Source organism: Phlebotomus papatasi, chromosome 3 (genome assembly GCF_024763615.1).
Source record: "Phlebotomus papatasi isolate M1 chromosome 3, Ppap_2.1, whole genome shotgun sequence".
Lineage (NCBI taxonomy): Eukaryota > Metazoa > Arthropoda > Insecta > Diptera > Psychodidae > Phlebotomus > Phlebotomus papatasi.
This window is the reverse complement of record NC_077224.1, coordinates 4,041,544-4,053,991: the sequence shown is the minus strand read 5'-3', so window position 1 is coordinate 4,053,991 and position 12,448 is coordinate 4,041,544. Positions and strand designations below refer to the sequence as shown.

Sequence of the window (12,448 nt, the reverse complement as noted above, 5' to 3'; positions counted from 1 at the left end):
GGAGAATTTAAACAATTATAGGCTAGAAAATGTGATAAGAAGAATCTCTTACCCTCCTCCAATTGTTATCATCTTAGCATCGGCCGCCATAAACAATTCAGAGCCATGGCCGTGCTTCGTATCACCCTCAATTCCCACCCACGGATATTTAGCACGTTCCGGATACAGGGAGAATAGAAACGTTTCGCCTGTTCCAAAATATGCCTGTCGTTGCCCCTTGTCATCCTTCACATTCCTCTCGAACCATCTCGATGAGCAATAGGCACCAAATACCTACCGAAGACAAATTCCAAATCTCAGTTAATTTATTAATGAAAAAAACCTATCAACGAAATAGAATTATACAGTTTCAAGCTTGAACTAATCCCGAATTTAATAAATCAAATAACTAAATTAAAAAAACATATTGAAATCAAATGTGTAGTAAACAATTTGCAAAAAGATTTACAGTAGGTGCCAAAAGTTTGTTGCCTCATGTATGATTGGGAAACTAGGTGCAAAAAACTATAGAAAAAGGCAGGGGCATGACATTTCCTATGTTTCCCATATGTTTCTATCGTGCCGAAAAAACTTTTGAGTTTATTAGCTATTTTTTGTCATTATAGAATGAATTAGCAAAAAATACTAATACAAAATAAAAGCCAATTTAATAACGAAGAGGCAACCGAAAACCCCAAATTGGCAACCTACGTAGTTTTGAAGATATTTCGTGAAATGTGTACGAAAACAGAAAAAAATTGCACTAAAACTGGTCGCATTTTTCAGGGCTAATGTCACCCCCCTGAATTAGACAGTTTCAAGCTTGGACTAACCCCGAATTTAATAAATCAAATAACTAAATTAAAAAAGAAAACATATTGAAATCAAAAGTGCATATTAATTGCAAAAAGATTTACAGTAGGTGCCAAAAGTTTGTTGCCTCATGTATGATTGGGGAACTAGGTGCAAAAAATGATAGAAAAAGGGGTCGCAAAGCGGTCCAGGCTTTGCGAAATGCTCAAATTCGTGACTCAGGTGTTATACCGGAAAAGTACTTTCGCATCATTTACCGTTTCTCAACCGATTTGAACTGATTCATAAATCTCTCAAAAGATCCCCCAAAATAGTTTTAAAAGTAATAGGATTGATTTTCAGATAAAATTTTTTTTATTGGTTATGAACCGGTTCATTGCCGATTCAAAACCGATTGGAACCGGTTTAGTTTTGTCGGAAATTCCAATATCTTTCCAACGACCCTAAACATGACCCCATTCGCTTGATAAATGGGCTCTCTAGTGTCTTTTTAACCTTTGACCTTGAAAAATCGTTATTGGGAATGATTTAACGGTATTTTCATCTAAGGACGAAATGTCCGCCTGGATAATCTCTAAAACATATCCAAAAATGAAAAAAGGGGGAAGATGAGGAACATGTAAACGATCCTTCGGTCGACTTTTGGGGGATCCGCTGAAGGTCCAAGGTCGCTATTTCTAACCGTTTGGTCTCTAGAGCTCGCGATAGCCGGACGGGCAGACGGACAAACAGCGTGACGACATTTCTCAGAAATCGTCTGAAACGTGAAGATTTGTTGACAAGAGTGGTCTCCGGGGGGTGGAAGGTGGAAATTTTGGGGTGAAAAAATCGAGGTATTATATATACTGCTCTCTCCGTGGAGTTCGAGCAGTAAAATTACATTTTAGAATTTTTCTTTTTGCAAATTAGTTGCCTGTAATCTGTAGATCTTATTTATATATTTCGAAAAAAAAAATTATGTTAATGTTACATTTATGTTAATGTTTATTTTACCCTGCAGTATTGATCCTAAATCGGTGTAAATATTATGCTTTTTAGGTGTATTAGGGGTTAAAGTTACCCTTTTCATGTTAATTTTACCCTTAATAAGGTGTCAAATTAACATTAAAAAATGTTGATATATTTCTACACCTAAAAAATGTTAAAGTTATGAGGAGAAAAAGTTAATCGCAACCCCGCTTTTTCCTCACTGTTCCTTCTAACTTGCCATTTTAACCTAAATTATAAATTATCAAAAATCAGATTATTTCTTGTTATTTATCATCATTATTATACACATATATTTACTATAGGTAATTTTAGAAATGTCCAAATCTACCATTGGCCTCTCAAATGACATAACCTCAAAATATAGCCGGTTTATTTTAAGTTAGTTGCATGTTTTTGACCATTTTGAATTACTTTTCAAATGATGCAACAAACTTTTGACGAATCAAAAATGATCAACTTTTGGAAAACAATAATTTTTTTTATATGAAATAAAATTATTTATTTTTTTCAAAATATATAAATAAGATCTACGGATTACAAGTAACTAATTTGCAAAAGGAAAAATTTTAAAAAGTATTTTTTTTACTGTTTTTTGCACCTGGTTTCCCGATCATACATGAGGCAACAAACTTTTGACATCTACTGTATTTTGAAAATGGTTCAATTTAAATTTTAAAATTAATTTATACAAGGGTTTTTCAATATTAACTCCATTTGAAAATCGCCCCTAGTGATTTGTTTCCTTAATAAAATCTCACAACGAAAAATGTGTCTTCGCTAAAATAAAGGCGTGGCAATACGTTTCATACTTTACGCAATGCTCGAATTCATAAGATGCTGTATATACTTCAAAAATACTTTCGCATCATGTACCATTTACCGGATGTCAACCGATTTGGACCGATTTATAAATTACTCAAAAGATCCCACAAAATAGTTTTAAAAGCAATAACATTGGTTTTCACACAAAAATTACTTAGGGTAGAGCAAGCCCTTTTCGCCACCTTAAGGATTTATACCCTTGTAATTCTTACAATTCTTCTCGAAATAAAATGAAATTTTCTGTACAAATGCTTTGAAGCCTTGTCTCTCTATTGAACCAGGAGACTTTCCGGGAATTTTTGGGCATCTAGTTAAAAAATACATTTCCTGCAGCAATGCATGTTTCAGTACTTTTTGCCAGCTTGTAAACACTTTTTCGCCATTGTGTAAGCACTTTTCGCCACTTGTTTTTAATTGAATTTTAAGAAACAGCAGCTCTCGAAAACTGCCAAAAGTACACAGCACAGTACTTTTCTTATTTAACACCGATATTAGACAATTATTAGAGTATTTCGAATGATTTTTTGCACATATTTTATTTGGAACAAAAAAATCGATCGAAAATCACGCCTGTTTTGACTATAATCCGCGAGGTGCGCCACTTGTAAAATGCTTGGAAAAAATAAGTGGCGAAAAGTACTTACACAGCCGGAAAAAGTAAGCCCTTTTCACTACATCCGAATTTCATTAATTTTTTTAAAATCATTATTAAAAATGATATTACAACAAAGTTTAGATAATAAGAGATTGAGTTTCAGTGAAAAATATCACATACTATACTGCAAAAACATAAAATAATGCAAAACAGTTTCTCTTAGCGTTGACAAGTTTCTTAAGAACTCCATATTTTTTTAATTATTGTTCCCCTTGTCGAGAATTTCTTTTAATAACTTGCAAATAATCTAGTCGGTAAAGAGCCTGATATGGTTTATTGATGCGTTAGACTAGAGTTCATGAAATAATACTCATTTCGTAGTTCCATGAGCTCATAATTCCCTTAAAGAGTGATTTTATTTGTAGGTGGCGAAAAAGTGCTTACTGGCGAAAAAGTACTGACTCTACCCTATTGGTTCATTACCGATTCACAACCGATTTGAACCGATTTATAAATCACTAAAAAATATTGCCCAAAATAAAATAAATAGGTGTACCAATATTAATTTGCTGATAAACATTATGCATCGGTTATAAATCGGTTTATTACCGGTCAAGACATTTTCGATTATAGCTCAGGTCAGGGAACATCGAGGAAGGAGTGCGACCCACCGTTGGAAAGGTCTCGACTTCAGCTACAACATATACTTAAATTGAAAGAAGAAGCATCGTCTAGTTTTCGAAAATAGATTTTTCAATTAATCGGACCTTCGATTAAATCGGATGAAATTCCCAGCAACGAAAGAGTTTGCGGTTCGAAAAGACGCGACGGTGGCGGCCTCCCAATTTATTCAGAGTCTGGTGGTCACCATAAAAACTATTATTAGTTCTGAGAGGTGGCCACCAAATTGCTGTGACGCTACTGAACTCACCACAAAAGTTCGCGGTTTGTACAGTGTACGGCGTTAGCTAACACGTTAGCTAATGCCTTATGGGAATTTTACATTGGGTGACCCTCAGAGTTAGCTAACTATGTTCGCGGTTTGTCACGTATTTGAACAGTCATGGCGGATTATTTATGACGCACGAGTGTTGTGCGCATAAAAAGTGCATTTACAGCGATTTTATTAGCATCTGCAGCTAGATTTTACAAGGAATTTATTAAGGTAAGTCTAAATAATATATTAAAGTAGTGAAAAATTGGTATCTTACAAAGTATTTTCAAGAAATAAAGTGAAATAAAATTGTCAAAAAAAACAGACGCTGGGGTGGCGTCGCCTCTGATTTTGGGGCTCCCAAAAAATATTTCTGTCCGGAACTATATTGAGAGGCTTCGAATTAATGTAATGATTGTAGTTTGAGTAAAAAATATAATAATTCATCAGAGTGAGAAGTGAAAAATGTTTGCAAATATTGTACCGCTTCCGGAAGAATCTTTTTGGGGCCCCAGAGTACAGTTTAGGGTAAATAAATGCCCCCTATATTTATATAAGTATATGTAGAGTTGAAAAAGCAATTACAAATGATTTTTCTTTGAATTAGAGGTTTTATTTTGTATCGTTTTACAGAAATAATCCAGCTGAGCAGGCCGGAACGGACTGGACAGCTTATGTGGTGCCCTCCAGCTGGGGAAAGATGTAGAAATTGTATTTCTTTTGTAAAAGAATTGTAAATAAATATAAATTAAACCAATTTTTGTAGTTTCAATAAAGACGTTGATTAGATTTCAAATTCAAAATGGCAGTTGAATTCAAAATTCCCCACCCTAAATTCACCACCTAAAATATTCACCTCGTGACAAATCGCGAACATAGTTAGCTAACTCTGAGGGTCACCCAATGTAAAATTCCCATAAGGCGTTAGCTAACATGTTAGCTAACGCCGTACCCTGTACAAATCGCGAACTTTCGTTGCTGGGTTGCCCCACAGCAAACTTCCGCGGAAATTCCATTGGAAATTTTGCGTCAAATTCCGCTCATTCAATGGAATTTGCACGCTAAATTTCCGCAAGGTCTTCCATGAAATTTTTCCTAGGAGAGGCCATAGAAAATAGCCATTCCATGGAAAATTTGAACAACACACAATGGAAATTCAACGTCAATTTCAAATCATCAACAAAGAAAAAAAAATAATAATTTGAGAAACCGCTGAGGTGTTTAAAGTTTGAAAAAATGTGTAAATCTAAAATTTTGGGCCCGATCTGACGGGGTCAGATTTCCATCTGTGACCACAAAAGCTGAGATTATAAAGAATCTCAGATAAAAGGATAACGTTTTATAATAATGTTTTATGAATTGAACCGCTTTCGGCCATTTTGTTCCGGAGCCCGAAAAAAATGTTAAGACGGCGATGGCATCATAAAATTTGAATTTTTGAAAAAAATATTGCAAGATATGACAATAAAGAGAATAATTAATAAAACCAAGGAAAGATTGCCTACCTCATTGTTGCATGTCTTGATCATAAGCAGTGTAGGTTCATGCTGCTCGACTCGCACGTAAAACGTTGTTAATGAGCATCCATGTTCTTCGGTGGTGTAGAGAAGCACCGGCTGGTACATTGTAATCCTCACAGGCAGCCAACTCCAGAGTGTAAAAAGCTACAGTCACAATTGGTCAACGCGGTGGAGAAATAAATTAACAATTTAATAAATTGTTTCTAATTAAATTCCCAACTATAAATCAAAGAAATATTATATGACAGAAATTAAAAACAAAATTGACATTCATCAGGCAAGAATGTTAGGAAATAAATAAAAAAAACTGAAAAATAAAACAAACAAATCATAAATGCAATATACACAAATATTAGATGTATTAATTAAAGCTCTAATGCAAGAATAGTGCAATTTTGTTAACAAGCACAGTGAATATTATCAGTGTTCCTTAACAAAAGTGAATACTTTTTTTGTTTTCTATTTTAATTTAAAAAAATACTGACATATTAACAAGATTTTTGGAGGCTTTTTGCTAAGAATATTTTTTTCTACTAAAATTATAGAAAAACTTGTAAAATTACTCGCTTGTAGTTGAAAATCAAAAGCTACGAGTGAAGAACTAAAAAACGAAAAAATTAAGAAATAAAAAAAAAATAAATTGTGCTATGTGCAAAGAAGTACTTAGAACTTACATCATCCTGATCAAGTACTTGACTTTTAATCGATTGAATAGGGAAAACACCCATTGCAAGAACCCTTGCGTCTGGGGAATGAGCCCCCTTTTTTTATTACATTTATTCCCACGTCAAACAGTTATTACCAATTTATAAAAATAGTTTTGTTTTTTTTTTTGTTTTGCAATATCGATTGAGAGACAAGGAGCAGAAGACATACAGAAAGGACATTTAAGCAGCACAAAAGAAAAAAAAGAGAAGAAAGTGTTATAACAACAAGGTTATTTTACGGTTTCTCTTTAGGTCATTTTCTTCTTGTCAATAATTCGTCACTTCCATCAGCAATTATCGTAGCTTTTATTAGACACAAAAATGAAAGAATTTACTTTTGAGAATGAATAGAATTGAACTGTGAATCTTTTAGCTTGAGAAATAAATGAAGAAAAGGGCAAATTCCTCAATACAATATTATCAATTTTATCTGTAAATGCTTAATATGCAATTGTCGTAACTGATTTGAAAGCAGCGACAAAATCAGTCACATTGAAAATATCTTACAAAATAACAAAATTATTTCTTTTAGAATTAAATATTGCAAATTTTAATTAAAATTAAAGTCAATTAGGGGAATTGTACCAAATTTTGGACAGGTTGCATGCAATTCTGTTCCGAATTTGAAGTGGTTTCTTTTAATACTCATTGATTTTTTTTTAAATTATTTTTTTCAAATTGGTTATTCAAACCTTGAAGAGTACTTTGTACCATCTCTGTACTTTCTACAATAATCCTTTAACCCTTTAACGACGAGACACTTTTTACGGATTGAAAATCAACAATGAAAATTAAACTGAGAAACATTATCAATTATAAGTCTTACATCTAACCTTGGAAAGTCCAACAGAGTCTGATTCGGTGTATTTTGTGCCTCTATGGACGATAGGGACAAAAATAGCCGAAAAATTTAAGTAATTTTTCTGACAATACCAATGAATAATATTTTTCGCTTTAATGAAAAATATTACGTATGAGTATTGTAGTTTTTATTGCCAAAAGGGTTTTGCTTAAAAGAAAATTGGAAGTATAAAAAATAAATAAAATCAATTATGAATTTGAGAATTTAAAAATTCGCCATTTTTGAGCTTAAATATTTACTACACAGTAAAAATATTAACACTATTATAGTGTGTAATCTTTTACACCACTATTATAGTGTTAAATTTGGAAAAAGTGTTTAATTTAAAATTGTTTAATTTAAAGTTGTTGAATATCATGATTTTGAATTTGGAATTGTTGAATTTTTATGTGCAAACTCAAATATTGTGGAATTCTGTTTATGTTGAATTTTCATTTCATTTCCAAGATTTTGATTTTTTGTCCTTTTAGACATTTTTAATTGACTTTTTCCTATACTCGGTATCCCCCTAATGCGAAATGATTACATCTGATGCTCAGATCTTCACGATATACTTATAATGCACATAAATATTTGATGTTCTATATGACATTTGCCCAATGAAAAGCATCTCGACTGAAGTATATGTCTTAGATGGAAATTCAACAATTTTTACACAACTTTTGTTTAAAAATTCTACAACTTTGGTTGAAATACACAAGGCTTCACATTATAATAGTGTGAAAAATTATGATAAAACTATAATAGTGTTAATTTTTGATCATGCGACAAAAAATAAAGGGTTAAGCATTTTAAAGCCAATAAAAATACAGTCATTGCTTTGTGTGCAATATCGGACACAAAATTTTTCAAGTTACTTATCTGTCGGAAACTCTTCCAAGACCTTATATGCGACATAGCGTTCGTAGAAGCTACGTTTTTTCATTTCTTAGGCATTGTATGACCTCTCAAAGAAAAAAAAATAATAAAAAAACTTAACGAATTTTGAGAATTACTCCAAGTGTCCCAAATTGCAAACTGTCCTTAATTTTTCAAGTTGGTTGTTCAAACCTTGAAGAGTAGTTTGTAACGTCTCTGTACTTTCTACAATAATCCTTTAAGCATTTTAAAGCAATTAAAAATACAGTCATTGCTTTGTGTGTAATATCGGACACAAAATTTTTCGAGTTTCTTGTCCTTCGGAAACTCTTCCAAGACCTCTTATATGGCATATCGTTCGTAGAAGCTACGTTTTTTTATTTCTTAAGCATTGTATGACCTCTCGAAAAAATAATTGATAAAAAACTTAATTAATTATAATTTTGAGAAATACAAGTGTCCCAAATTGAAAACTGTCCCTAATTTTGTACAATTCCGATAAGACAATATTTTTGCTTATACTCATGAATAAAATTAACAAAATTAAGAAAAATACCATTTTTTAAAATAAATGGAAGCTTAGATATTTATTGATGATAGCGACGAATTTTCAAATACAATATTATCTTTAAAAAAAAGGTGTAATATGTGTTTTATGTTTTTTTTCATTGTTACTGGTGGAAAGAACATCTTGTTTTAGCAAGGTCTTTATAAGGAAAAGGTATTCAAATTATATATTTCACTACAAAAAGGGGAAAAACTAATAGAGAATAAGGTCACCTTCACCTGTAAAGACATGTCCTTAAAAGCAGGTTTAAAGCGAAACAAGCTCTGCAACTAATCAACAATAGCTCATAAAAGACTGATAGAAATAAAGATTTTCAATTGACTATCTTTTTTTTTAAAATTCTTTTTGGGTTAGTAAGAAATTTTTACAAACAACAAAATATTAGTAATGTCTTTACAAATGAAATTAGAATGTGAAAAAGTATATTTAGCCCTCAATCGCCTTTCACTTTAAAAAGTAGTTGATGCTATCTTGAATTTTCGGTGCTGGAAAATTACCGTTCACGATCAATTTAGGAATAAAGGATCAAGGAAAATCTCCATTAGTGGTTTTATCCTGAGATAAAAAGTCTTTCTACAGTTTCCTATAATCCCCCTAAGTGTGTCTTGGCTAAAATACAGTGAGTGTCAATAGTTTGTTGCCTAATGGATGTTTGAGAAATCAAGTGAAAAAAATGATAGAAAAAAATACTTTTCCAAATTTTTCTTTTTGCAGATGAGTTCCTTGTAATCCGTAGATATTATTTATAATTTTCAAAAAAAATAATTAATTTTATTTCATATCAAAAATAATTGTTTTCCAAAAGTTGGTCATTTTTGAAAAATCAAAAGTTTGTTGCCTCATTAAAAAAACTAATTCAAAATGGTGAAAACGTGCAACCAAATTAATGTAAACCGATTACATTTTGAGCTTATGTCATTTGATAGGCAAATGATGGATATGTACATTTTTAAGGCTGTCAATGTTAAATATATAGGTGTAAGAGTGATGATAAATAACAAGAAATAATCAGTTTTTTGATAATTCATAATTTAGGTTATAATGGCAAATTACAAAAAGTTGAAAGGTGGGATATTGTCCAGAGATACTGCTGGAAGGAATCGGCGTCGCTTAATTGCCAAATTTTATGGAAATTCATGAAAAGTTATACATAAAATGGTCAAATATTATAGTTATGAGGCACGAGTACATCTGAAAAACGCTACTGGTAGACCCAGGGTTTCGACTCAGAAAGTCGATAACCACATTCTAGGTATCTCTGATAGTAACCCCATGATGTTTGCTTCAAAAATTCAAAGTCGGCTGGTTACAGAAGGCATACAGGCTTCAAATGCTTCGAAAATCAAACTCAAAATGAAAGAAAATATAAGAATAGGTACTTGGCTCGCAAGATTTCATTGGTAAGCAAAACCAAACTGCGTAAGAGGTTGTATTTCTACGTTTTTAGCATGCTCCAAGTGAATTAACAACCTTTTAACCAGATTGGTTTTGTTTACCAATGGAAACCTGCAAACCAAGTAATTATTCTTATCACTTTCATTAAATTGCGGTTGGTTTTGAAGCCTGTATCCCTTCTGTAACCAGCCGACTCTGAATTTTTGAAGCAAACATTATGGGGTTACTATCAGAGATACCTAGAATGTGGTTATCGACTTTCTGAGTCAAAACCCTGGGTCTACCAGTAGCGTTTTTCAGATGTACTCGTGCCTCATAACTATAATATTTGACCATTTTATGTATAACTTTTCATGAATTTCCATAAAATTTGGCAATTAAGCGACGCCGATTCCTTCCAGCAGTATCTCTGGACAATATCCCACCTTTCAACTTTTTGTAATTTGCCATTATAACCTAAATTATGAATTATCAAAAAACTGATTATTTCTTGTTATTTATCATCACTCTTACACCTATATATTTAACATTGACAGCCTTAAAAATGTACATATCCATCATTTGCCTATCAAATGACATAAGCTCAAAATGTAATCGGTTTACATTAATTTGGTTGCACGTTTTCACCATTTTGAATTAGTTTTTTTAATGAGGCAACAAACTTTTGATTTTTCAAAAATGACCAACTTTTGGAAAACGGGTCCCGGTCAAAATCCCGAAAGCCAAAATCCCGAAAGCCAAAATCCCGAACGCCAAAATCCCGAAAGCCAAAATCCCGAATAGGCCAAAATCCCGAAAGCCAAAATCCCGAATTCTTAAAAGTATCATAGCTACTCCCACGATTGCACTCGCGCTTGCTGGAGGCAAAGGGAAATCTTCTGTGCCTTGAGAAATTATTCTAAACATTTTCCTCCATATAATTTCATCCCTTTCAGGATTTTAAAAATTCGGGATTTTGGCTTTCGGGATTTTGGCTTTCGGGATTTTGGCCTTTTCGGGATTTTGGCGTTCGGGATTTTGGCTTTCGGGATTTTGGCTTTCGGGATTTTGGCTGCCACCGTCTGAAATGTGTGCCGGAGCCTTAAATGCAAGATAGTTTAATCTAAATCAAAATTAGTTTGTCCGGAATAGCTCATTGACAATTTCAAATTTTGCTCCGTAATAGCTCCGCCACACCTTTTAGATCAGTAAAATTTCATGAAATCAAAATTTACATCGCTTTCTTTCTTAAAAGTTTTGCATATGTCTATCCCACTCTTTCGAACTCTTCTTCTTCATTTAAACATCAGACCAATTTGAATTTAGTTTAATCAAATTTGGAGTGCAAAAGAATAAGTCAGGCATATGCAAAACGTGTGAGAAAAAAAGGATGTGAATTTTGATTTCATGGAATTTTCCCGATCAAAATGGTGTGCCGGAGCCATTAGTATACTTTTTTTTTAATATTTTAATTATGGGAATATATGCATCAATTCCAATGGTTCCGGCACACCTTTTAGATTAGAAAAATTCTATAAAGCCAAAATTCACAACCCTTTCTTTATTAAAAGTTTTACATATCTCTATTTTTCTCTTTCGCACTGTTCTTCTTCTTTTGTACATGACACCACATTAAATTTAGTTTAGTCTAATTTTGAGACCGAAAGAGTAGGATAGACTTATGCAAAATTTTCCGATATGAATTTTGATCTCATGAAGTTTTACCGATCTAAGGGCGTTATCACACTTGCACATTAAAATTTTAATATGATTCACATTAATTGTCGCTGGTGAGAGTGCAAATGTGTAATTTGTGTGTTTGAATCATTTTGTATTCAAAATTTGATCTATTTGTTGATAAAAAGGTAGACATGGCCCGCAAAATTTCATATAACTTGATTTATAGCATTAATGCGAAAAATTAATGCGATTTTCTCATTAATTTTTTAATGTGAAAAGTATTTATGCTTTAGGTAAATTTAAACTTATTTTTGCAGGCCTAGTCCACTTTTTTATCAATAAATAGAAAAAACCCAAATATTAAGTGACTCAAAGACACAAATAATATATTTGGACGCTAACAAGCGACAATTAATACGAATCGCATTAAAATTTTAATGTGCAAATGTGATAACACCGCAATGTAAATCTAAATCAGAGGAAAACACGGTGTTATAAATTAATTTGGCCTATTATAATATTATATTTTAATAGCTAGTTCAATGCTTTAAATTTTCAGAAAAAACATAGAGAAAAAATTAATTGTCCGAAGCTTGAGTCGTCCGAAGGTAGCGCGTTTAAGACCAGTTTGTCCGGAATTCTGCATTGTCCGAAATTACAAATTTTACTCCGTAAGTTCTTTTTTAATATTTTAGTTATGGGAATTTATGCATCAATTCTAACGATTCTAACGAACAATCTTATTC

The 12,448-nt window shown here is 32.4% G+C and overlaps 2 protein-coding genes across 11 annotated transcripts in view; one reads left to right on the top strand and one right to left on the bottom strand.

Annotated features, from left to right (window-relative positions):
- The window catches only part of LOC129806475 (GTPase-activating protein skywalker), a 341,214-nt gene that overhangs the window by 276,601 nt on the left and 52,165 nt on the right, over nt 1-12,448 (bottom strand). For 9 of the 10 annotated variants that reach the window (XM_055855110.1, XM_055855106.1, XM_055855107.1 and 6 more), the window contains 2 exons: nt 5,639-5,797; nt 53-273 (listed from right to left, as the gene is read on the bottom strand). In XM_055855110.1, the coding sequence (XP_055711085.1) occupies nt 53-273; nt 5,639-5,797 (380 nt within the window). Of the gene's footprint in view, nt 1-52; nt 274-5,638; nt 5,798-6,327; nt 6,415-12,448 lie in introns of all 10 variants that reach the window. The other variant, XM_055855111.1, reaches the window with a different exon arrangement.
- Nucleotides 1-12,448, top strand: part of LOC129806466 (RB1-inducible coiled-coil protein 1) — a 139,163-nt gene that overhangs the window by 85,760 nt on the left and 40,955 nt on the right. The window lies entirely within an intron of this gene.